The sequence below is a fragment of the Hemiscyllium ocellatum genome, chromosome 7 (assembly GCF_020745735.1).
Source record: "Hemiscyllium ocellatum isolate sHemOce1 chromosome 7, sHemOce1.pat.X.cur, whole genome shotgun sequence".
Classification (NCBI taxonomy): Eukaryota; Metazoa; Chordata; class Chondrichthyes; order Orectolobiformes; family Hemiscylliidae; genus Hemiscyllium; species Hemiscyllium ocellatum.
Window position 1 is genome coordinate 39,062,983 of NC_083407.1, and position 27,828 is coordinate 39,090,810.

At 37.7% G+C, this 27,828-nt stretch overlaps 1 protein-coding gene across 1 annotated transcript in view; it reads left to right on the top strand.

Annotated features, from left to right (window-relative positions):
• The window catches only part of dars1 (aspartyl-tRNA synthetase 1), an 86,413-nt gene that overhangs the window by 37,236 nt on the left and 21,349 nt on the right, over positions 1-27,828 (top strand). Inside the window, exons 7-10 of the mRNA XM_060827838.1 lie at positions 7,753-7,855; positions 8,379-8,456; positions 11,727-11,786; positions 20,927-21,038. Coding sequence (XP_060683821.1) covers positions 7,753-7,855; positions 8,379-8,456; positions 11,727-11,786; positions 20,927-21,038 — 353 coding nt within the window. The remainder of the gene's footprint in view (positions 1-7,752; positions 7,856-8,378; positions 8,457-11,726; positions 11,787-20,926; positions 21,039-27,828) is intronic.

Genomic DNA, 27,828 nt, shown 5'->3' on the forward strand with positions numbered 1-27,828 from the left:
TCTGCACTTAATGGTAAGGTCCTAGGGAGTGTTGCTGAACACAGAGACCTTGGAGTGCAGGTTCACTGCTCCTTGAAAGTGGAATCGCAGTTAGATAGGATAGCGAAGAAGGCGTTTAGTATGCTTTCTTTTATTGGTCAGAATATTGAGTACAGAAGTTGGGAGGTCATGCTGCGACTGTACAGGACATTGGTTTGGCCACTGTTGGAATATTGCGTGCAATTCTGTTCTCCTCCTTATCGGAAAGATGTTATGAAACTTGAAAGGGTTCAGAAAGGATTTACAAGGATGTTGCCAGAGTTGGAGGATTTGAGCTACAGGGAGAGGTTGAATAGGATGGGGTTGTTTTCCCTGGAACATTAGAGGCTGAGGGGTGACCTTATAGAGGTTTATAAAATTATGAGGGGCATGGATAGGATAAATAGACAAAGTCTTTTCCCTGGGGTCAGGGAGTCCAGAACTAGAGGGCATAGGTTTAGGGTGAGAGGGGAAAGATATGAAAGGGACCTAAGAGGCAACTTTTTCATGCAGAGGGTGTTACATGTATGGAATGAGCTGCCAGAGGAAGTGGTAGAGGCTGGTACACTTGCAATTTTTAAAAGGATGGGTATATGAATAGAAAAGGTTTGCAAGGATCTGAGCCGGGTGCTGGCAGGTGGCACTAGATTGAGTTGAGAGATCTGGTCAGCATGAACGAAGGATGTATTGGCATGCTGTACATCTTAATGACTCAGTGACCTGAGGCCTTGCCAATAAATTACTGTTGTAATATTTTGAAATTTGGCATTCAACTGCTTGTCTTGATGACTGCAAGATGAAAAGCTTCAGCAACATCTGTCTTTTCAGAAATGGCCAGATTCTCTAATGCCAAGCAACTCTATAACTGCAATGATGAGGAGAAATGCTTGATAGGCAAGACTTAATAAACTGTAATATGGAGGAATGGATGTGCATCATTTCCAATACTTAAGTTTTTGACAATGTTTATGACAAATATGATGCAAAAGTGCTGTGTTACCATCTATCATGTTATTTTCTTCATTAAACTCACTTTTCTCCTCAAGGACCAAGGGAAACATTGAATCAGAGTTTAAAGGCCATGATTAGAGCTTGTTGTCAGGCGCAGCCTAAAGATTGGCATAAAGAAATACCCTCATTGATGTTTATCATTAGTGATTTTCTTAATGAGTCCACCAGATTCAGTTCTCTTGAACTGATATATGGAGATGAGGTGAGAAAGCACGTTAAATAAACTAACAATAAATTTAAGAACCAAAGTTAGTGATCGCATTTACAGCTAATGTTTCAGAAATTGTGAGAGTTGGCTAAAACATGTTTCAACTAAGCTTAACAAACAATTAAACTGGAGCAGGAGAAAGGCCAAAGCTTAAAATCTTGTTGTTGTTGGTGATAATTGAGAACCATTACCATCAAGGTTCATTGGACATTGCTAAATCAAAATGAAACTCAGTGACGTAAATTATGTAGCAAGTACTCCAGGTCGATGGAAAAATGAGGGGGTGTGTCGTGTTTAAGAGATATGGCAATTATGATAGGAAAAAAGTGCTTTCTGAAACAAAATAAATCAGAAGTAAAATAAAAATATCAGTACAAATGGAGAACAAATACGAATTAGAAATTGAAGAGTTGATCTTCCAGTAACCAGATTGGATATTATGGAGTTGCTTAAACTGCATTCTTGTCAACAGGAATACTCATTACTAGAGAAAGACCAGTTGAGCCTTGTGTTAGCTCTACATCAATTCATAATTTACAAATCCAATAACTCGGAAGAGATTACTTAAGTTTGTTAATTTTTTTGGAGACGTTTTGGGACAAGAACTTGGACTGTTTTGTTAATGTTTAATATTGCAGCCACGCTGTTTAAAAGTCATTTGTGTGACTGGCAAGAGCAATGTAATAGTGGATGTTGTCAAAAACAAATCTGAAAGAAACTGAATGCTGTGATCAAAATGCACTTGTGTATCTGTTTTTTTATGAAAATTATTGTGTTAGTATATTGTCACTGTTAACATAAAAGTCATGCCAAAAGAACTATTTGATAGAAAATAGATACATTTCTTAATATCTTTTCTTCCTTTGGTGGGGAGGTGTGATGAAAGTCATATATACTTGCCATTTTTGGAAGTTGAATTTTCAAATAGAGACAGAGAGATTTTAATCAGATCTGTGAGGGTTTCTTCAAATATCAGAATGTCATTCTGGAACAGTGACCCAGATCCATAATTTGCTTATGAAGGCTTGTGACTTGAGCCACCTGAATCTTTACCACAGAGGGCTGCTCAGGCTGGCTCATTTAAGTATATTCAAAGCTGGGATAGACTGATTTTCTAATCAGTAAAAGGGAATCAAGTGTTTCAGGGAAAAGGCAGGAAGGTGGAGTTCAGGGTGATCAGATCAGTCAGGATTTCATTGAATGGCAGAGCAGACTCCTACCTGGTCTGTGTAGTGTTAATGGATAGGATGTTTATACTTTAGGGTTGGTTAGCCCAGTTGGCTGGATGGCTGATTTGTAATGAAGAGCAGCATGAGTTCAATTCCCACACCATCTAAGGAAGGACTGTCCTTCTAGATATCATGTCCATTATAGAGAATTATAGACCAGTAAGCCTAACATCTGTATTGGCAAAATTCTTGAATCCAATATCAAAGACTTTAAAGCGGAGCATTTAGAAAGCAGTGGCAGGATCAGACAAAGTCAGAATGGATTTATGGAGGAGAAATCATGCTTGACAAATCTATTGGAATTCTATGAAGGTGTAAATAGTAGAGTTGACGAAGGGGAGCCTGTCAATGTGGTATTTTTGGACTTTAAGAAAGTTTTTGACAAAGTCCCGCATGAGATTATTGTGTAAGATTAAAGATCATGGGATTGAGGGGTATATATTGAGATAGACAAAAATCTGGTTGGCAGAGAGGAATGAAATAGGAGGAATTAATAGTCCTTTTCAAATTGGCAGGTAGTAACTAATGGAGTGCTACAGGGTTCTGTTCTCGTGAGAGGTTTCAAGTGCAGGAGCAAGGATGTGTTGCTGCAGTAATGTAGGGTCTTGGTGAGGCCACACCTAGAAACTTGTGTGCTGTCTTGGTCTTCTTTTCTGAGGAAGAATGCTCTTGCTCTTGAGAGTGTGCAGTGGACGTTTACCAGACTGATTTCAGGGTTGCTGGTTTGACGAATGAAGAGAGATTGACTAGAGACGGATTGTTTTCGCTGGAGTTCAGATGAGTGAGGGGGGATCACATAGAGACTTGCAAAATTCTAACAGGACCAAACAGGATAGATGCAGGGAGGATGTTCCCAATGGTAGGTGCGTCCAGAACCAGTCTGAGCACTCGGGGTAGACCATTCAAGACAGATATAAGGAGACATTTCTTCACCCAAAAAGTGGTGAGCCTGTAGAATTCATTACCACAGGAGGTAGTTGATGCCAAAACCTTGAATGTATTCAAGAGGTGGCGAGATATAGCACTTGGGACGAATGGGTTAAAAGGTTATCGGGGGAAAGCATAATTAGGCCATTGAGTTAGACAATCAATCATGGTCATGATGAATGGCGGAGCAGGCTCATCGGGTTGAATGGCCTCCTCCTATTTCTGTCTTCTATGTTCCTAGAACCTCAGAGTTTAGATGGGCAGAATTTACTTTCTGGTGGGCTTGAGTTTTTGAATTGGGTGCTGTGACGAACAGGTTGAAATTTTGTTTTAATGCTTATGTTAAGTTTTTATTTCTAGACCATCTTCTACATCTATATCATCTGGCTTGTTTTTCTTTTGTGTAACAAAGTTGTGTGTTTTTGTTTAAAATCAGTTGCCATCTCTTAATACGTTTCAGTGAATTACCACCACGTTATCCAATTCAAAAATTAAATACAGCAAAGTTATTATTGACTGGCCCCTATGGGACCAGGAGTGTGGCAGTTAATCAAGTATTCTGGTTTTTCAAGAGGTCCACATAATCACTATAAGAACACACAGTAATTAATAGAAACATAATGCAGAACACACTGCTGTTCTACTTTAGAGTCAAAGGGTTGTACAGCACGGGAACAGACCCTTTGATCCGACTCGACCATGCCAACCAGATATCCCAACCCAATCTAGTCCCACCTACCAGCATCTGGCCCATATCACTCCAACCCCTCCTTATTCATATACTCATCCAAACGCCTTTTAAATGTTGCAATTGTACGAGTCTCCACTCTGTAATCACAGAGCTGGGGCAACATCAAGTTTAAAGTTTCATTAGTTTATTTTCTAAATGTGAGTGTGATTTCTGAATAGTAATTGAAGCATGCACAGATTTTAGTCACAATGTTCTGTGTGCTTAGAAGCCATTTTCAATAAGGTAGAAATCAAACACCTGGCAATTAATGGTGCCCAGTTTTAAGTTTAATTTAGTTTTACTGGGCACCAGCTGCAAAGTGCACCCTTTCTATGTGATAATTCAGATTGTTATAATTTGTGTCTCCTCCCAATAACTTCAATTTCGTAGTTAAAAAGACAGTCCGATAGTGTGCCAACGTCTCCATGACCTGAAATTTGTTGCTTTATGCACAGTGTGAAAGAAGTCACATGCTATAGAACTTGAAATTTTCCTTTGGCCTTAATACTATTGTACATTCATGTAAGTAGCTCACTATGTTTCCTGTCCAATTTAAATGTCAGCAAATAGGTCAGACCACAATATTTTGCTTAATAGTAATATTTATTTACCTTAGGGTAAATAGCTAAAGGCAGGAAAGCGTGGCAAATGATGTTAAACTGTTCCAAATTCAACATAAAGTTCTTGTTTTTTTTGTCTTTTTAAATGGAACCTGATGATATTATAATCAAGAGAGTACCCAAGAAGAATGAAAGGTGATTTTATTGAAACAGATATGATTTTGTTTTTGTGTGGAATAAAAATAGGGAGCATGATTTTTAAGACAGATGGACAGAAATGTTTTCTTGAAGATACCATAAGGCATGGGAACAGAAATAGATCATTCAGTCCATCAAATCTATTCCACTATTCATGACTGATCTGATAATCTTGACTTCCACTTTCCACCCTTACCATCACAATCCTTGATTCTTTTATTGATTAAAAATCTCTCTATCTCAGCCTTGAATATACTTAACAACCCAACCTGAATAGCACATGTGGGCAAGACTTCCGTATTCTAGATTCACTACTGTATGAGAAAAGAAATTCCTTCTTGTCTTGAAAGATGGTTATTAGCACATGATATCTATTTTTCTGAAATGTAGTTAAATTTATTCAATGAGAGTATAAAGGCAGTAGGAGTATACTTAAGGGCGAAATGAGGAGGGCAAAAAGGGGACATGAGATAGCTATTGCAAATATGGTTAAAGAGAATCCAAAGGGTTTTTACAAATACATTAAGGACAAAAGGTTAACTAGGCAGCCTTTGCATGGAGCCGCAGGAAATGGGGATAATACTAAATGAGTATTTTGCATCAGTGTTTACTGTGGAGAAGGATGTGGAAAATATAGAGTGTGGGGAAATAGATGGTGACATCTTGAAAAATGTCCATACTACAGAGTAGGAAGTGCTGGATGTCTTGAAATGCATAAAGGTGGATAAATCCTTAGGACAAAATCAGGTGTACGCTAGAATTCTGTGGGAAGCTGGGAAGGTGATTGCTGGCCCTCTAGCTGAAATATTTGTATCATCAATAGTCACAGGTGAGGTGCCAGAAGACTGGAGGTTGGCTAACGTGGTACCATTATTCAAGAAAGGTAGTAAGGACAAGACAAGCCAGACAACTATAGACGAGTGAGCCTGATGTTGGTGGTGGGCAGGTTTTTAGAGGTACAGGATTTGCACTTATTTGGAAAGGCTAGGACTGATTAGGGACAGTCAACAACATTGGCTTTGCGCGTGGGAAATTATGTCTCACTTGATTGAATTTTTTGAAAAAAGTAACAAAGAGGATTGATGAGGGCAAAGTGGTGAACATGATCTATATTATTTCAGTAAGGCTTTCGACAAGGTTCCCCGTGGGAGACTGGTGAGCAAGGTTAGATCTCATGGAATACATAGACAACTAGCTATTTGGATACAGAACTGGCTCAAAGGTAGAAGAAAGAGGGTGGTGGTAGAGGGTCATTTTTCAGACTGGAGGCCTGTGACCAGTGGAGTGCCACAAGGATTAGTGCTGGGTCCATTACTTTTTGTCATTTATATAAATGATTTGGATGTGAGCATAAGAGGTGTTGTTAGTAAGTTTGCAGATGACACCAAAATTGGAGGTGTAGTGGATCAGTAAAGAAGGTCACCTCAGATTACAACAGGATATTGTTCAGATGGGCCAATGGGCTAAGAAGTGGCAGATGGAGATTAATTCAGATAAATGCATTTTGGGAGAGCAAATCTTAGCAGGCCTTATACACTTAATGGTAAGATCCTAGGGTGTGTTGCTGAACAAAGAGATCTTGGAATGCAGGTTCATAACTCCTTGAAAGTGGAGTCACAGGTAGATAGGATAGTGAAGAAGGTGTTTGGAATGCTTTCCTTCATTGGTCAGAGCATTGAGTATAGGAGTTAGGAGGTCAGGGTGCAAATGTACAGGATGTTGGTTAGGCCACTTTTGGAGTATTGTGTGCAGTTCTGGTCTCCTTCCTCTCCAGAACTAGAGGGCATAGGTTTAGGGTGAGAGGGGAAAGATACAAAAGAGACCTAAGGGGCAACTCGAGCTGCCAGAGGAAGTGGTGGAGGCTAGTACAATTCCAACATTTAAAAGGCATTTGGATGGGTATATGAATAGGAAAGGTTTGGAGGGATATGGGCCGGGTGCTGTCAGGTGGGACTAGGTTGGGTTGGGATATCTGGTCAGCATGGATGGGTTGGACCGAAGGGTCTATTTCTATGCTGTACATCTGTATGGTTCTATGACTAAGCAGTATATCTCAAAAGTTTCAGTGGAATTTGATGCACAATGGGATATGATCCAAGCTAAAACTGATTAATATTTGGATATATTTTCTTTAGGAATCTGTTAACTTTGGGAGATGGGACAAATTGACTACGTTTAGAATGTTGTTGATTGTTTTAGATTATTTCAATTGCCATGATGGAATTTGCATTTTTACCTTGACCATTCTAAGGATGCACTCGATTTATTTATTTCACTGCACTATGACACAAATAAATTCAGAGTAAATCCAGTAATCTCACTGGATCACAACAGACAATAAAGTCCAAAGGAGTTCAGATTTTGAACTTAACGTTTCAGGTGCAGTGCAGATGTGATCTTGTAATTCCGATTCAGAAATGCATAGTTGAACAAGGACACATCTGAAATTATATCAGCAAGGTAAAAACTATTGAAATCTAAACAAAAAAAACTGAGAAAGTGGTAGTCAGCATTTTGATAATACAAAAGTAAAGCTTTTTTTTGGAAACATAACTAACTCTTCTGTGTGCATGTATTAGTATTTGTAAACAATGTAATAAGCTCCAACATTTTCAGAAAGCACAGGAAATAAGATCCAGTTTTGTAAGAGCTGGTACAAGTGGAGCAGTTCAATCAGTGCCTTTCCACAGGTTGAGCACACCATAAATAACAGAAAGATTTGAACCATATTGTTAGATTTCTTGTGGCATGTGTTGTGCCTGATCGAAATTAACTTAAATGTTTTGCTATTGCACAGTAAGGTTATGCTTAGATACATTTATTATGTGGTGTGGAATTATGGATCATAAATACTGACTTTTTTTTACATAGCATCAGTAAAGAGAGTATAGTGGACGTGGAAGGTATAGTGAGGAAGGTGGAACAAAAGATAGAGAGCTGTTCCCAACAAGATGTTGAACTCCACATCGAAAGAGTAAGTCTGTGTGTTTAAGTTGGAAAATATGCGCTGAAAGTAGAATAAAATCAAATAATTCCATTCAGCTACATATCCCCAAAAGAGTAAAATAAATTCATATTTTTGGAGCGTACCATTTCAACTTATAGTTATATCTTTGACTTTTAGCTGTGCATAAAGAGGACCTTTTGCAAGTTGGTTGCCATGAAACCCTGAATTACTACATTATATTTCTCTGCCTGTTACGTTTTATACATAGGAGATTTTAACTCCACTTCTGGCTAGCATGCTTCACATAAAGCCAATGTTCCCAGTTTTATTTTCTGTGCTTTCTTTTAAACCTTAGCATTGTTCAGCACTAAGTAATTTGCATTCAGCAATATTCAGTTAGAGGCTAATATACATATTTATTATGCAAAATCGGTTTCAGTTGCATTTGAAGAAACTTTTTTAGATGGAAACCATGTCCTTAAAGATATTTCTGTACTTTCTGTTGTTATGTTGTTACTATCTTACTATTTATGCTGTCATTTGTTTTCAGATCTATGTTATCAGTGCAGCTGAACCACGGCTGCCTTTGCAGCTCGAGGATGCAATGCGTCCTGAAGCAGGTGATGAGGTAAATAACATAATCCAAATTTCATTGAGCATTTCAGTGCTATTTTTTACTTCTTTTGCACACCCTGACTTTTGTGTAATTGTCCAAGCTTCATTATTTTTATTCCTTTCCTTATTTGGATGCTACAGGTTAAAATCCCCACCAAATGATTTCTATAAGCAGTCGATTATCATTTCCAAATATATTTGATCTCAATTAACCTGTACAGAGGGCAGATTTGATTGAACAAATGAAGGGCTGATGAAGGGTTTTTGCCCCAAACATTGATTTTCCTGCTCCTCGGATGCTGCCTCACCCGTTTTGCTTTTCCAGCACTACTTTAATCTTGACTCTAATCACCAGTATCTGCAGTACCCACTTTCGCCTAAATGAAGTAAACACCTATACAAGTGAATCTCTAATAAATAGATGTAAAAGTGTTACTGATGTCAGATTATGGATGGACATGTTGCCACTGCTTTCTCTTGACAGATAGCTGTTTACTGACTTAATTTTCAGGTGTTTTTCTATTTAATTCCATTCATACCCATGATCAGTCGATTGGTCATTAATGCCACAAGAGTTTTGTGGCAGTCTTAATCATGAGTCTGGTTCTTCCTATGAATAAACTTAGCTCAGATTTGACTTCCACTGAGCCTTTCCCTAATTGGAACGGATTCTGTTGTATTGTGTGGAAAATCTGAAATTGTGCTGACGTATTGGCTCAACATCATATTGCAGTTTTAATTTTATAAGTTCAAATCTCGAAAGCTTATACTTTTGCTTATTAGACTAACAATTGATAAATAGATAATCTAAATAAGTGCAGTAAAATTTATTTGCATTATGTTTTGGTATCTGCGGCATTACTGTTTCAGATATAGTGCTGAATGGACAGAAAAAATTTGGCCATAATTTGTGTTTGAATTAAGAATGTTAAAAATTACAGAAATGTCTCTTGGTGAAATCTTACATGAACAGCAAACTGCTTTTACGTGAATAATCCTTTTCTAAACATTTAGAGAGACAGCCTAGGTTTTATTTTATAATTCCATTGTATTTAAAGTAACATGTAGTTATTTCTACATGTATGAAAGACTTGATGTGTTTTGCACCCTTGTAGAAACAATGATTACATTTCTAATAATAGTCAGTCGAAAAACCATCCCCAGTATTGGCAGTGTTTACTTCAAGTAAAGTTTGATCTTGTTCCAAACGAACTGAAAGGAGAAGCATTCCATTCTGTTTTTTTTAACCCATTTGCAGGAATACAACATGTCACATCTAGTACAGATCCTGAGATAGGATTGGTTGAGGTCTGCTAGTAGACCAGTGGAATAGTGGACGTACATATATATTCTGAACCTAGTATATTAGCAATACAGAAGTGCAACTAAATTAGGAACTTAATTGGATATCTTGTGATGAAATGATTTTGAGTTTCTCCGTATCCCTCAACCTTTGTAGCACGAAATCTCAACCTGAGCCCATGGATCAAATCAGCTGAATGTGTATCAGATTCCAACTCTACCTAAAATGTGAAAACTACTTGTTGCAGACTGTAAAAATGTGAACTATAATTCCTCCTAAATGGATCAGAGATCCTTGGTAATTTGCAAATAAATTACAATAGAAGAAAGTACTTCCCACAATATATTTCACTAAACCATGTACTTTTGTCTGTAATATAATTTTTATTTTAGAATAATATATGTAAGGATATCAGCTTGAATGGACATTACAGCAGGTTGTTTTTTTCTATCATTTGTGTAGTCATTGAAATGTTGATTGTTTAAGCAAAAGCTGTTATTGAGCATGAATCTATGAAAGTAATTATGTGTGAGGCTTAGGGAAATTGTCGGAAACCCACAAACTAGCTCTTTTAGAAGCATTACTAAAAATTGTATGGCAGCCAATAGTTATGAATGGTTTAATCTAAATTTGCCATCCACATCCAATAAATTATGTAATGCGATAATCACATTTGAAGGTTACACTCTGGTGATTTAACTGCCTGTTCTTATCTAGATTAACAGTTATTTTATTAACTGTGGTTTTCTAATAGTAGATGCTTGTGAAGCAAATTAAAATATGTGGAATCCACAGTTGGCCATTTGGAACAACATAAATTTCACCACTAAATTTGCTGTGAGCAAAGTCATAATAGTTTGTGACCATTATTCCTTATCTAATGAAATGTTGGTTTTTATTTTGTGAAATTTCTGTTGACGTTAAAGTGACAATTGCAGGAATACTTCAATGTAATGATGCTTCACGTTGCGAACTTAATAGATGAAAATCAATTGAAGAGTCAACTGTTATATATTAATGCAAAAATATTTTGACAAGCAATGCTTAAATTGCAAATTAATAAATAATTAATTAATTACTACTAATCAAAATGCAATTTAAAAAATCCAAAAATTATGAATTGATGAAGGAATCAATTATTGCTAATCAAAATACAATAACTAAAAATTGATTTGTTTTTATTTGTAATTTTTCAAATTATTTTTGATCATATTTTGACTGTTACATAATATAGAACATTTCTGTGTTAGATAATAAAAATAAGCAAGAATACTGTGCATAAACAAATAAACTGGTAGACGTTAAGACTTCATTCTACTATCTGTGATGGCTAAGTGACATGATGATTTACAAAAGTCAGAAATAAAATCCTTTGGGACAACATGTTTAACGGTGCAGGTGGTTAAAGGGGGAAACTTGATCAAACTGTTAGCAGATGGTTACAGTCTTGTGAGGTCAACATTAGAAGTAGCTAAAAATAGTATATAGTTGCACTTTATGCTGGAGTTGTACATTTTTAAAAACCTATCAGTGTATTGTGTTTTTATAGTGCTAACTGCTTCCTCCACTTGTGGTTCCTCATCTGTAATTGTTAATGTTTTAACGCACCTTCAGATAACCATTTGAGTTTACTGATTGTAACACAGCTGATAACTTATTTATTTTAATGATTAAGGTTCCCATTAAAAGGTTTCCATTAGAACGCTTAGGTCAGCATCTTCCAATGTAATTTGACAAATTATCACAAGCCAGTTTTTCATATTTTATTTTTAATTAGTTAGTTTGTTGAGTTAGAACAAGCACTAGGATTGGGGAAGGTAGGGAAATGAAGAAATACTCTGCAATCCTTAATCTCTGCAGTCAGGTCAGAATGTGTTTAATAGATCAATAAGTAACAAGTACAAATATTTGCAGTCAAGGTGCAATGACTATCGTTATTTAACCCTTCATTCATATTCTTAATATTTGTTTCCTACTTAGGAAGGAAGGGCTACTGTCAACCAAGATACAAGACTTGATAATCGAATAATTGACCTAAGGGTAAGATAAATAATGTATGCAATTCTGACAGTGTATTGTTGGTTGATCTGAAGTGTTAACTCATTCCCCCTCCAGATCTCCTAATTACATCTGTCATTTTCTTTTCTTACTTCAGATTTCCAATATCTACACTATTACTTTTGTTTAACATCCTCTGTGGTACCCAGCAGCAGTAATCATAGATATTCTTCACTAATATATTTAATGTTGAATTGTGTAATTTACCAATGTTGATTGTTTAGGCTTTTTCTGTATCACCAGCTTGAACTTCATTCTGCAACAAAATGTTCATGACCGAATTGAGCTCTTCTCACTTCTGTCACAAAATGGCATAAGTTAACAATCTTCATCCATGATAGTTATGTTGATAACTTCAATTTTTCACGCATGTGTATTTGGTTGATTTGGGTTGACTGAAGTGACTCACTTCATACCTATTTTACCTAGTCAGTTCTGAAACCATCTAGCGTGCTTAACTGGTAACTAGTGTCCTATTACTGGTATCATTAATGAATTTTAGCAGATACTTACCTCAATAGTATGCTTATGTATAAATATTCCCAAATTAGTTGACTAGTGTCATGGAAAAATAACTTGTTATTAGACCTTGTACCATGTATTTAGTACCTTAACTGGTTTAAATTTGTGTATTTAATGGCAACTATATTGTATAGATTTCTAGTGTTTACTGTCTGGAATTTAATTTCTGTTCATTTATTTTTCCTGTAATTCAGCATAGGATCCATGGAATCAAAGCATGAACAAGCTTGTTGATTCAGTTATGTTCTTCCCAGACATTATATGTATACAATTGATATAAATCTTGAATATTTACTATGCAGTAATGAGACATCTCTAGGTCCATAACTTGAAATTATTCAATCAAAAGTGCTCCTTTTAAAAAGTAATCCAAATCAAACAAATTTAACCATTATCTATAATTGATTCTCAGTGTAGGCACCCTCATTACATTTGAATGTTTGGCTGGAACAGTCATTGAAAACCAGTAAGAAATATGTTTCATTTCTGTCAGTGAGTTTCCCTATAGTAAATTGAGCCTGAGTATTCTATTAAAAGGACTTGAGAGTGCATTTGAATCTACTTCAGTGTAGATATGTAGGGTTTCAGCATTATCTTCATATAAGGTGTTAATTTGAATTGAATTTATTGTCACATGTACCAAGGCACAGTGAAAAGCTTTGACGTCCGAGCAATACAGGCAGATCACAGAGTTAAGTAGCATAGATAAGTAAAACAAAAACACAAGTATAGACGAATGTTAAGTGTTCATGAGTCCATTCAGTATTCTAACAACAGTAGAGTAGAAACTGTTTCGAAACTGGCTGATGCGTGTGTTCAGGCTTCTGTACCTTCTCCCCAGTGGCCGAGGTTGTAGAAAAACATTGCCGGGGTGTGATGGATTTTTGAGAATGCTGGCAGCCTTTCCTTGACAGCGAGCTTGGTAGATGGATTGTATAGACGGGAGGTTGGCCTTTGTGATTGTCTGGGCTGAGTTAAACGAAGATCCCTACTTTCTGTTCCAAGTGAATGCTAAAGATCAGTTGGTGTGACATAGGAACTTCGAAATTTTTCCTAATTTTCTGGCCAACATCGAAATTAAACCAATGTTTCTCAAATGAAAACACGTTAAGCATTTCTTCACTCCATTGTACGTGGGATGTAATAGGTGCATAGATTTTGCTTGCTGAGCAACTGCTTCAGTCCAACAAGTAATTAATTGTGTGAGGAAGTTTAAGATGGTTTAGAAAGTTCATATAAGTGTTCTCTACTTGTTCTTACTTAAGAACACTGGGAATCTAATCTTAAAAAAATGGTTTTACTTTCATTTTAGGTGACATATTCAGTATTTCTCATTTTACCATCTAAAGTGAATGTGAAAAACAATACTTTTGGCTTGAAGCACAAACACATTTGGTTACTGACAAAATTATTTGTTTAATTTTATCTATTTGGATTGCATTATTCTGAAATTTTCTGATATTCATTTTCTGTTGAGCAGTATTTTAAATGAATAATATTGTGTCATTTACTATGCAGTGAATTCTTTGTAAATGGACTCTCCCAAAAATTGGATCTTCTCTAAGTCCCAAAAATCCTAGGTCAGCACAGATACAAATGGTCCGATAAAGCCATGACATTTTAAAGTTATGAGCAAACAAAGAGCCAGTTCTCACAGTCTGTTAAGGTCACGAAAAGGGTGGTGCGTGTATGGAATAAGCTGCCTGAGGAATGGTGGAAGCTGGTATACTTACAACATTTAAAAGGCATCTGAATGGGTATATGATTAGGAGGAGTTTAGAGGGATATGGGGCCAAGTGCTGGCAAATGGGAATAGATTAATTTAGGATATCTCATGGACGTGTTGGACCGAAGGGTCTGCTTCGTGTTGTACATCTCTATGACTCTATTAGTGCAAGGCAGCAGCAGTTCAGAAAAGCAGCTGTAATGGAGTGTTCTTTATCCAGCATGCACAGCAGCAGCTGTGTCTCCAGGAATGAATGTTTGCACAGCTATTACAGAAGGTAAAAAACTCCCAAATAGGTTTATGATACCTGGAATCAAGAATCCTGAAATTGTGGGTACGGACAGTGATTTGACGTGAACCCATTGAGGCAAATGTGGAATAGGGCCCCCATGGGAGAGATGGAAAGCAAGAAAGAACATGCATTTATGTAATAACTTTCACAAGTTATGGATGTCACAAAGCATCTAACAGCTGATTAATTTTCATTGAAGTGTTGTCGTGTAGGAAAGATAGCAATCAATTTGCAGACAAAATCCGATGCACGACAATGAGATAATGACCGGATTGTCTGTTTTAGAGATGCAAATTGAGGATATAAATGCTGGCATGATCACTGGCAGAGTGGAGCTCTGATTTTCTTCAAACAGCACCTTGGTTTTCCCCTCCCTTCAGTACTCTCTGTTGTCCTTCTTCAATTGCTCATGCCTTGCAACTTTTCATGCAATGCTAGCGTAAAATCATAAAGAAGTCTTTTCATCTACGAGGGTCCTACTCTACATTTATAAAGCAAATCAAATAACATTTGTAATGGTATGATCTGATGTGTGTTGTTTAATGGGAAGAAGGAGTTTCTAAATAGGACTGTGGAGGATGTTAGTCCCTGTAATTTGCCTAGAATCTCCGATGCACTCCAGACCCACGACAGCAACTTTTCCCAGTACAGCCTGCCACTGTTGTAAATATTAGTATCATGATACCCTTTTATCAGTGAAAAAAAATCATCACAGTAAATGAGCTGAAATCACTTGAAATACTTGGCTTCACCTGAATGGCTGTTTATAAGCAGAAGAAGAAACCAGGTGCTTCCCCAAATGTGAAGCATAGTTAGTATAGTCATGGTTAAAGTACTTATTAAGATAATTTTGCCTATCGTGCTTTGACAATTCTTTGCTAAACTAGCCCAAAATACAATTCTATTGCTTTGTTTCCCCTCTTTTTATTTAGTTCTACATGTTTAACAACACATCATTTCAAAAAGGTAATGATCTCTAGAACAGCAAATTATCATTGCAAAGCAGTCTGAACTCCAACATTCTGAAAACAGAAATCTATCTCAAGACTTAAATTTTAAATTGGTAGCCAGTTTAGTTCCAAGTCAAAGAAAATAACCTATCACAACTCTCCTCGAATCTTCTGTAATTGTAAACATTCTAGCAAATCATGTTGGCCTTTTCTGCGCAATGGAACAAATTTCTCTCAATTATTTCGGATTTATCATAACACTGACTCTTATTTTAAAATTACTTTTAACATAGTGAAATGCATTAGGGTATTTTATTAATGGTGTCAATAAAAATCAGTACTAAGTCAAGGAAAGATAGGATTGGATATTATGGTGAGAACTTGTTGAATTGGTACATCATAAGGAGACTTTTAAAGGAGGGGTTGGAGCAACAGTGATTTTAGAAGGGGAATTTCAGAAGGTGAGCTAGGTGATCTCACAGGGAAAGGCCCTGGTGGTTTAATGGCAAGTGTAAAAATTTTCAATTATACCTTCTGCCTCTTTGACGACTCAGTGGATTGAGGGGAGAAGGATGATGGGCCATTGGAAATAGGTGCATTGTAAAATATGTGCAGTAGAGTGTTGATTGAGCTGAATATTGCAATAGGTGGGGACTGATCAGCGTAATTGATGCTGATGATGAGAACAGAATCTGAGAGTTTCAATATGTTGTGTTATGGACCAGAGCAGACACCCTCAAAATGCTTTAAGAAGGTAGCTCAGACCCTAACTTTTTTTTAAGGCAAATGCAAAGTGATATTCCACTCAGCTTTAAACAAAACAATTTACTTAATCACTATGGATGAAACACAAACAAAAGAAAACAAAATTTAGAATAACTTATTTGAAAACCCATCTGACACTATCAGAAATCCACAAAGCTGTTCTAGTTTCAACATCCCATAAAAACACCCCTTAGCAAAAGGCAAATTTAAACTATGGTTCTTATAGGCAGGAGAGATTTCAGAGAGAAATTGGGCAAGAAACATCTGTTGAAGAATGGAGCCTGTTTTCACTCTTGCTGCCTCTCTGTTACCAGCAGTTTTATAACTGCCTGCTAAAACTAAACCAAACTAGAAAAAACAAGAACTGGCCACTCCCCTGCCATTATTGAAAGTAGCCACAAACATTTTGGTATCTCTGCCTTTACAACACCTCTTGTTAAAGGGGCAGCATCGTCACAGTTGACTGAGGTGGAGGGGAAGGCAAGCAGTAATCTTGTAGAGGTGGAAGAAGGTTTTTTTTGTGACAATTCAGTCGACGGTCAATTTAGGTTTGATGGCAACTGAGATTTATGTGTAATTCATCTTGAATCTGTTCAGGCAATAGAATCAGTAGTAAGGGAATGTAATTTGTAACAGAACCAAAGAAGTTAATTTTAGTGTTTCCAGTATTCACCTGAAGGAAATTATAGCATCCAGATGATCTGTAATGTTGGAGAAAGTGAGGACTGCAGATGCTGGATCTGTAATGGTGCACAGAATCAGTGGAGCTATCAAGGTGTTTATCAGATGTGGCTGAAATGGTGAAGTTTACCCATTAACTGCACGTACTGTAGCCAAAGACAGCATGTCGATGATATAATGGGGAGGTCAGTCTTGGACAATTCTGGATTGATTGTCCATTGCTGGCAATGATGCCCTTATGAGCATTGGATTAGAATGAGAGCAAAAAATGACTGTGATATGTGGATAGAAAGTGGATGAGAGGGATAAATAAGGATGATATGTTAGTCCTGCTGAAAGCAGTGGTGAGGTTGAGAAGGCATAATGGATTATAGTCATTATTATTAAGACAGTTGTTCATGACTTTGGTTCAAACTGCTTTTGTGCTGTTGGAGGGGTAGCAGCCTGATTGGAATATTCCAGGAGGCAAATTGCAATATGGGATAAAAGAGAGAAAAAGGAACTTTGGAGCTGGGGTCCATGGCTAGCAAGGACAGAGGTTGGGGTTGGATTTTTTGAAGTGGTAGGGGATTGAAGTGATTTTGAAAGGGAAGTAGAAAGTACCTGAAGAGAGGAAACCATTTGTAATATTAAGAAATAGGAGTAGAAGTAAGCCATTCAGACCATTGAGCTTATTTAATTAGTATAGAAGATAAATAATGACAATGGTTGATTATTTATTTATTAGGAACGCAGGAATTAGGATGTATGGACAAGGTGAACTTGGAAAAGTCAGAGAGAAATTATTGAGAAACTAAATAGGATTGGGGGTTTTTAGTCTAGAGAGAGAGGGTTGAGTTTACCTTAATGAGTGGCAAGATGGTAAAGAAGGTTCTGCCTTATCAATAAATTAAATGAATTCTTTGCACTCGTTAAGGATGAAGTTGGAAGGTTTTTTGAGTGGAAAGAGCAGTTGGATTATACCACTTACAACAGCTATTACCTCTAAAACTTTATTTTCTGGTCTGCTATCCAACTTTCTGCCTGTGTTTTTTTACATCATGTAATGGAATTTTTTATATCGAGCTTCCTGTGAAAAATCTTATCAAAAATCCATATGGTCTATAGTCCCTTTATCTATCCAATGAAGCTCTCCTTCAGAATAGTTCTATTAAATTTGCCAGCTATATCTGGGGCACTTAATAAATCTCTCATGGTGTTTTGCATAAGTCTATTGAATAACTTTATCCCAAATTCATGAATCTAATAATTTGCCCACAACTTGCATTATATATCATTGTCACAGTCCATGGTCACCTTGATTATCCTTCTCTTCCTTTTTGAAAGGCATTATGATGGCTAGCGTTAATTTTCTGGTTATAATTTGCATGTTTCAAGCGCCTTGTAACATTGTGGTGAGTATTTTTACACAACCTCTCCAACTTTCTTCACCAGCCAAGCACGTGCACACAGCTGCTGTTTCGACAACCTGTTATATTTTATTTTCAGAACCAGTTCCTTAGAAAGATATCATTAACCCTGTTCTATATCTTTCTCTAGTGGACCTACATTACAACTTATAAATATGTTCTAATATATTTCATCCTCCACAAATAGACTGCCTGTCTCCTCACTGAGTAGTTCTGCTACTGTTTAGTAATTCGTTAACTTTTAAATATCCAAAAATGCCCTTATTCTATTTTATAATTGCTTTTGACCATTGTCATCAACACACTACAATATTACTATTTACGGTTTTCTTTCGTGTTGATTACCCTGGTTTTAACAGATGATTCCCTTTTTTTACGTTTTGAATTTAACTCTTTTATCGAACGCTAACCTAAATAGTGTTTTCTCATTTATTATGAATATATCCATTTTGGCTGTATCCATCTCCTATTTGAAGATTCCAGTATTGTTTGCTGACTTCTCTACACAGTTAATTTGGAACAAATCTCTCCCTGTCTAGCTGAAGTTTACTATTTTCCAGAAATAAATGAAGTGGAAAAAGAAAATCAAGAGTTAATTCTGTAAATGAAATAGCTAAGATTAAGTATGGGATCATACTGTGATGTTATGGATGGAATGATCCAAAATATGTTGTGTACAGTAAGGCATCCATTTTGTTTATTTGTTATGCTGAAGTGCTGAACAGTGAAATTATAGGTTTTCATTAGCTCAATGACAATTGGGGTTAGTGTGGTTACAAACGGAAGTAATGCATATTAACCCTAATTATCAATGATTAGACATGTGAGTCTTTCATATTTATACCACTATATAACTATATTATGTTTTATGCCATTTATACTTTTTATTTAGACAGCTTTCACTAAATCATGTAACTGTAAGACAAAACCTGTCAAATATTTTGGCACATTGCGAATGAACTGAGTGTAGCTAAGTTTGTTCTGTCTGAATATAGAAAAAGAAACTATGACTGACTCAAACTGCTTTGCTGTCACAAACTGAACTACTAGGCACTGAGAAAAATAAAATTATCTAGCTAACGCAGTGATGTTTAACCTTCTTGCACAAGGGGTCCGTTTCAGTTTTTTTTCTGACTTATGCCAATTTTGGACAGATGAAATACAGCGCAACATTGAACATGAATTTAACTATCAAAGTAACAAGCTGATCATTTTTAAAAATGAGTAAATAATAAACAACACCACTTAAAAGTGCCTAGCAGCAAAACCTACCAATAAGATCTTCCTTGTCTATTCTCTCAAGAAACAGAGCTGGAGAGAGAAACGAACTAGGCTCCAACCCCTGATTAACAAGGCAGGAGCAGGGGGATCAGGGCCAAACTATGGTGTAACCAAACTCTTGCAATGTGCATCCCGGGCCGACTTCAACTGGATTCATACAAACATGAGGGTCAAAAGCAGGTTGTCTTTCAGTCTGGGTTTTCTTCTTGTCCTGACCCACTGTGTGACTAGACGTTTGTAGAAGAAAGATGAATAGGGAAAGGGATGCGTGTATGTTTTCCCTGGAGCATTGGAGGCTGAGGGGGGGGGCCTCATAAAGGTTTATAAAATCAGGAGGGGCATGGATAGGGTAAATAGACAAGGTCTTTCCCCTGGGGTGGGGGAGTCCAGAACTAGAGGGCATAGGTTTAGGATGCGAGGGGAAAGATATAAAAGAGAGCAAAGGGGCAACTTCTTCCAAACAGAGAGTGTGTGGAATGGGCTGCCAGAGGAAGTGATGGAGGCTAGTACAATTGCAACATTTAAAAGGCATTTGGATGGGTGTACGAATAGAAAGGATTTGTAGGGATATGGGTCAGATGCTGGCAAGTGGGACTAGATTGGGTTGAGATATCTAGTCGGCATGGACGAGTTGGACCGAAGGGTCTGTTTCAGTGCTATACATCTCTGACTCAATGACTCTGTGCCTTTCAGGCTCTGTCATTTTGATACCCCCATCCTATTCTTGAGTGTCATCCCCTGCAAAAACAGGCTAAAGCATTCTAAGTGCAGAGAAAGAATGAAACTTTTGGGAAAGCCAGCCACCTTCACAATTCTCGCTGCTCTTTCAGTCACAAATTTGTTCTGTCCCTCAATTGTTGTTAAGAGGTGGAAGAAAAAAAAAGTCTGTCATTGGAAGAGCAGCACCTTGCAGATCTGTAGCTTCCATTTAACTGTACTTTCAGCAGAGAGTCCACAGGCTGTATAAATGTCATTGTGGACAAGATTCTCACCCCTATACAATACATTTGATAACCTTAATCTCACCCCTTGGTTGGGGATCGTTTTTGTGTCTGAATGTGATGGAAGACATAAAAATGTTCAAACAAATTAAATCATCAAGTTTGCATAACTCTATTGACATTAACTTGTTCATATTACAATTGTAGTTGGAGCTAAGGGTTTTAATTTTTTTTAATGTAGCTTTATAGATTCTGCACTTCCTACATGGACAGAAACTGTTAGATTAGTTACTTTTGTTTTCAAAAATATACTCCACCCAATTTTGAAGATCCCATCAGATGGTAATCTTACAGACAAGTTATTACACTCGTTTACGTTGTAAAACTTCCAATAAAATATTTATTGTGGTTATGTGAGGGCCAATGGAAAATTAACTTTTATATGAAAATAAATGTTTATATTACTAATTATAGGATTTACGTTTAAAATCTGCAGCAACTATTACATCCAGTAGCCATACAGCAAATTTAGTTAATTTATTGACTGTATTGCAGACGATGACCAGTCAATCTATCTTTCGATTGCAAGCTGGTGTATGCCAACTGTTCCGAGAAACACTAATCAAAAAGGAATTTGTTGAAGTCCAGACTCCCAAAATTATCTCAGGTACGTGGACATTTCATTTCTTTTTGATCTGGTCAGCAATGTCTCAGCAGCATGTGCTATATAGTGCAAAATTTAAAATTTGCTTTATCATATAAACAGTAATTGGAGATACCATATCCATACATTGTCATAATGTATAGATAAAGCAAGTGCTTTTTATGGAAGGATTGACAGAGGTTTGGGGTATAATCGAGCTGAAAAATGTGTTGCTGGAAAAGCGCAACAGGTCAGGCAGCATCAAAGGAACAGGAAATTCGACATTTCGGGCGTAAGCCCTTCATCAGAAAGTTTGGAGCATAATCCCAAGATACAAGTAAATATCCTCGAGTTCTATAATAATGTCAGACTTCCTGAGCCAGTACATTACCATATTTAATATGCTTAGCTCCCCTTATGCATGCATTAATCTGTGGCAGTCTCTGTCTCCTAAGGCAGCGGAATGCTTTGTGGTGGTTGCATCACCTGGTATGGCTTAGAAGCCTGTCTCTCAACTTTACAGGTGCTACCAGATTTGTTACAAAGGTAGACAGTGGACAGAGACTGACATGATTTGTTGGTCTCTCTTTGGGCCTTTTCTTGGACAGCTGAGCATTTCTACTCCCCTCTTCCAATGACTTCCAAACAGTCAGTCGTCCAAGGTTAGAGCATCATTATCCTTTTCTGAAGAAAGGTCACTGTTTTTGTTTGTGTTATATCTGTCAGCGATTGTCTCCCATTGTCAGTGTTAATATTCACCACTTCCGTATTCAATTGAAGGTGTCCTTGTAGAAGAAATGGGGACACACAGTTCGTGATGTCATGGCTAATTCACCATGCAGAAGGTCATAGAAATATAGGGGATAGAAGCAGGAGGAGGCCATTCAGCCCTTTAAGCCTGCTTTCATCATGATCTTGGCTAATCATCCACTGACCTGCTGTGCTTTTCCAGCACCACTCTAATCTAGACTCTGGTTTCCAGCATCTGCAGTCCTTGTTTTTACCATGCAACTCAATAGCCTAATGCTGTTTTCTCTACAGAAGTTTTGATCCCATTTGCCCCAAGTCTATATCTAGCTGCCTCTTGAATATATTCAATATTTTAGCATCAACTACGTCCTGTGGTAATGAATTCCACGGGCTTACCATTCTTTGGGTGAAGAAATGTCTCTTTATCTCTGCACTAAATGGTCCACCACGAATCCTCAGACTGTGATCCCTGATTCTGGATGTACCTACCATTAGGAACATCCTCCCTGCATCTACCCTGTCTAGACCTGTTAGAATTTTATAAATCTCTATGAGAATTCCCCCGTCATTCATCTGAACTCCAGCAAAAACAATCCTAACCCAGTCAATCCTTCCTCATACATGAGTCCTGTCATCTTTGCGTATGTAGCTGTCATCCTTCCAGATATTGGCCAGTTCGGATATCATTGGCTAAATAGTAGTTGGATACTAATGGAATTAGCATGTCCAGATCCTCTGAATTGGGGTTTTTGTCTTGGCAAGGTGTTGGTAAATTGAGGTGACATTGCATCAACAATTGGAGTTTTGCCCATGGCAAGCAAGTCAATAGTTTTGCTAAGCTCCTGTACTGAGAGTTCCATGTTCAAGTCTGTCATGACAGGCAGGCTTTCTGTGGTGTCTAGAGCTTCCCTAGTGACATGCAAAGAAGGAATCTGCCATCCACATGGTACTTGATAGGCCGAAAATCAACATAGCATATTTACGAGAGATCAGGCTTTTTCAGTATGACACTGAAAAAAAATCGTATCAGTAGCAGAGTCTCCAGTTCTCAAACCACGCTGAGATTCCGAATAGGATTGTTCAATTCTACAGTCTGGCAAGGGTAACATGGTTAAATAATTTTTCCACAATGCTTAACAGGGAAGTGCAATGATAGGTGATGCAGTTGCTACAGTTATCTTTATTGTTGTACCATAACAAGTAAGAACAGATGTCATTAAATATGCTGTGCCATTCAATGAAATCTTGCTGATCCAATTTACTAACTTTTTCCTATACTTTATTTCCCTAAATTGCTTAAAAATCTGCCTGTTCAGTCTTTAATGAAGTTAGTGACCCAGCCTCAATTCAAAGATTCACTACCCTCTGCAAGAGGAAATTCCTCTGCATCCCTTAGTCTGAGACCAGACAGCATAATCTCAGAATATCTCCTCCACGTGGATAGGCCCTTTCCATACCTATCATGTCATGTCCCCTAAAAAAAACTTCCATGTTTCAAGAAAGTTGCCTTTCATTCTGCTACATTCCAATGAGTACAGGCCCAATCTACTCAATCTCTCCTCATAAGGCAGTCTCTTCAAAAGTGGTCTCAGCCTAGTGAACCCTCTCTGGACTGCCTCCAATGCCTTAGATAGAGAGCACAAAACTGTTCACAGTTTTCCAGCTGTAGTCTGACTAGTGCCTTATATAGTTTCAATAAATGTTCCATTCACTTTGAAATGAAGACAAACTTTCCATTTGCCTTCCCTATTACCCACTGACCTGGTTGCAGCTTTTTGTGATTCATGGACAAAACTCCAAAATCCTTCTGTTAGGCAGCTTTTGGCACTCTCTCTCCATTTAAAAAATATTCAACTCCTCTATGCTTCCTGCCAAAGTGCATAACCTCACATTTTCCCTCATTATATTCTATGTGCCATGTTTTGCCCACACGCTTAACCTGTCTGCATCCCTTCATAAAATGTTGTGGCATTCTACTAGTTACTTCTTGAAAGTGCCCCCTTCTCCCAACTCTGTCTTGTATTAGCAAGCTTTGAGAAGATTTGTAGCTCAGGTTGAGGTTCTGGATGTAGGTTTGCTCGCTGAGCTGGAAAGTTCATTTCCAGATGTTTTGTCACCCTACTAGGCAACATCTTCATGGGCCTCAGGCGAAGCACTGCTGATAATTTCTGCTTTCTATTTGTATGTTTGGGTTTCTTTGGGTTGGTGATGTCATTTCCTCTGGTAAAGGCACTTCCTGTTATTTTTCTCAAGGGGTGGTAGATGGAGTCTAACTCAATGTGTTTGTTGATAGAGTTCCGGTTGGAATGCTATGTTTCTAGTCATTCTCATGCGTGTCTTTGTTTGGCTGTCCTAGGATGGATGTGTTGTCCCAGTCAAAGTGGTGTCCTTCCTCATCCATATGTAAGGATACTAGTGAGAGAGGGTCATGTCTTTTTACGGCTAGTTGGTGTTCATGAATCCTGGTGGCTAGTTTTCTGCCTGTTTGTCCAATGTAGTCTTTGTTACAGCCCTTGCACAGTATTTTGTAAATGACATTAGTTTTGCTTGTTATCTGTATAGAGTCTTTCGAGTTCATTAGCTGCTGTTTTAGTGTCCCACATCACCACAGGAGATGACATCACTTACCCAAAGAAACCCAAACATAAATAGAAAGTAGGAATTATCAGCAGTGCTTCGCCTGAGGCCCAGTGAAGATGTTATCTATGAAACGTCTGGAAATGAACCTTCCAGCTCAGCGAGCAAACTTACATTCTGTCTTCTATTAATTAGCTGAATCTTTATCAATGCTAACACAGGTCCTTCTGTCATAATGCACGTCTCATCAATGTGAATTTGTTGTAACATGATTGTCGAATTGGGGACACTTTCAATACCATGGGCTCTATTAAGATTAGATGTAATGTATGGTACCTTATCAAATGCCTTCTGCAAATCCAAATACATTCTCCCCACTCTTTCCCCTTTATCTATTCTGTTTGTTACCTCCTCAAAGAGTTATGCATGATTTTACCTTCATGAAACCATGCTTACTCTGCTTGGTGATATTGCAAATCTCTAAATACTCTGCTATTACATCCTCTATAATAGACTGCAATATTTTCCCAAAAACCAGATGAAGCTAAACTTAGATGGCCTAAATTCACCTGTTTTTTTTTATCATCTTCCTTTTAAATAAGTACGTTGGCATTTTTCCAATCCTCCAGGACCTCCAAGAACTCCTAGAAGATTACTACCAGAGTATCCATGTCTCAGTAGCTACTTTCTTTAATATTCTAGCTTGCTTCTAATCAGGTCGAGGGGACTTGTGAGTCTTTAACCCTATTAATTTCTCTTGTGATAGCTATTCTATTTATTTCCTCTGCTCCTTTTGCCCCTTGAATGTTTAGTAATTTTGGAATGCTGTTATTGTTTTGTGCTTGGAGACTGATGCAAAGTATTTATTCAACTTCTCTGCCATTTTCTGGATTCCCTGTTATTATTTCCCCAGCCTCATTCCCAAGTGACCAATGATCACTTTCTGCTCTCTTCCTTTTCATACATTTAAAGAAACTCTTGCTGTCGGTCTTGAAATTACTTGCAAGTTAACCCTCAAAGTTTATTTTTTCCTATTTATATTTCTTTGTTCTCTTTTGTTGGCTTTTAGATCTTTCCCAAATCCTCTGGCTTACCACCAATCTTTGCTACATGGTGTATTTTTAAATCTGATACAATGCTTAACCTCCCTGGTTAACTATGGTTGGCTTGTCAACTTCCTAGACTGCTTCCTCTTCACTGGAATGGAATCCTACAGCTGTTTCAATCTGTTGCAGCTCTTGCCAAACTATTCCAGTACGTTTACAACACTGGTATCTGGACAATGTGGAAAATTGCCTACATATGTCCTGCACACAAGAAGTATACCAAATTCAACTCACCCAACTACCAGTAAGTTGGTGGAAGGGAATATAAACAGTGCTATCAAGCAGCACTTGCTTAGTATAAACCTGCTCACTGACACTCAATTTGGATTCTGACAGGGCTACTCAGCTCCTGGCCACATTACATTACAAACATGGACTAAAGAGCTGTACTCTGTAGTGACCATCTTTGGTATCAATCCACACTTCACTGGACTTGGCAGCAAGACACCCTAGCAAAATGAAATTAATGGGAAATCAGGGATAACTCTTTTGGTTGATGTCACACCTAGCATGATGGTTGTAGCTGTTGGAGGTCAGTCAGAGATGAGGAAGAATTTCTTCTCTGAGGGTACTGAATCTGTGAAATTCTCTATAGAGAGCTGTTGAAGTTGAGTCATTAAGTATAATCAAAGCTGAGATAGACATTAAGAAGAATAAGGGTTATGGGGAAAGGGCAGAAATGTGGATTTAATGATTATCAGATCAGCCATGATCTCACTGAAAGATGAAAGAGACTCAATGGGCTGAATGGCCTACTTCTCCTTTTTTGGATGTCAGACCTCTGAACTCCTAAACATCTTCACAAGAGTTCCTCCAGGGAGTATCCTTGACACCAGTCACCATGTGCGCATACTTCAGAGAGGCTGTGAAGTGCATAGCCACACAACTTGGTGGGAATGTTGCTAATAAGTATAATTCATGCCACGTAAGTGCTAGGCAAAGTGCAAATCTAACCATCACCCCTTAGTATTATTATCACTGAACCTCCTACTACCGAGATCCAGACAGTTGCCATTGACCAGAAAGTAAACTGGACTAACCAAATAAATGCTGTGGCTATAAGAGCAGGTCAGAGGTTAGAAATCCTGTATCAAGTAATTACTTTCTAATTCTCCAAAGCAGGCCCACCATCTACCAAACACGAGTCAGGAATGTGATGGAATATGCTCCACCTGCCTGAATGGGACCATTCCAACAATACACAAGATATCATCCAAAATAAAAAGCAGCTCTATATTCTCAATGGTTCACTCTCTCCCACCACCAAAACAAAGTAGCATGGTGTAAGCCAGTGACTTGGTGCATTGCAGAAATTTACCAAGGCTCCTTGGCCAGCACCTTTCAAACCCATGTTCCCTTCCAAGATACTGAAAATCCTTACTTAGAAATGCTTATCTGTTCCTTCACTGTCTTTGGGTCAAAGTCTTGTAAAAATTGGATCAAATGATTACACAGTTCAAGAAGACAGCTCCCCTTTTTGAGGACAAGTGGGGTTAGGGTCCAGCCAGAGATGCCCACATTCCCTGAATGAAGAAAACAGAGCACCTTCTTGCCATCTGCCTCTCAATTTATGCAGAACCTGTTAAACTTTCGGGTAACTTGAGCTAAGAACTGCTTCACTAACAAGGCAAGTTTGGTACATGAGTACAAAGGCATATCCAAATGCTCGTGAGTGTATCTGGCAGCTAAATCTGCTCTGAGTGCATCTGAAGCTTTTTAGCCTGGGAGCATGAGGGATCCAGATCCATGTGTTCCACAAGGGAATGCACCTGAAGACTTGTCTACAGAGAGCCAGTGAACTGACAAGAAGAAACTTCCACATTGGCCACCTGTTTCACCTTGCTGTTAGCCAACAGTATGAGCTGAAATGAGAAGTGTACCAGCACCCAAAAATGGAAGGCATGCCAACTCTCTTCATCCACACCAAGAGACATCACACCAATTTGCTGGGCATGCATTTTCTATGTACGCAAACCCTGATAATACCTTTAAAATTGTGTTGATAGAACATTGTTAGAAAATTTAAATACCAAGCAATGTTGCACACAGCTCTAAGCATTAGCTGCAGTTGACTTGTAATTTTCACCAGTTTTCGTGAATTGTCTAAAGTAATATCATGAGCCTTAAATCATATTAGCTAGATTCTCAATTTGTCTAAATATCAATACAACTATTACAATATATTTAATCCTGGATAGCACCCACTGGTATTTTTGAAAAAAATATTGTAAATAAATTTGCAAAATTGAAACTGCCATTTCAAATTACTTTTTAAATTGTATAAGTTGCTAGCCTTACATTGAGGAAGCAAGGAATTACAAACTACTTCACGAAAGTAATATTCAAATATTTATCATCAGATTTTTTTTTAGGATGTTTTG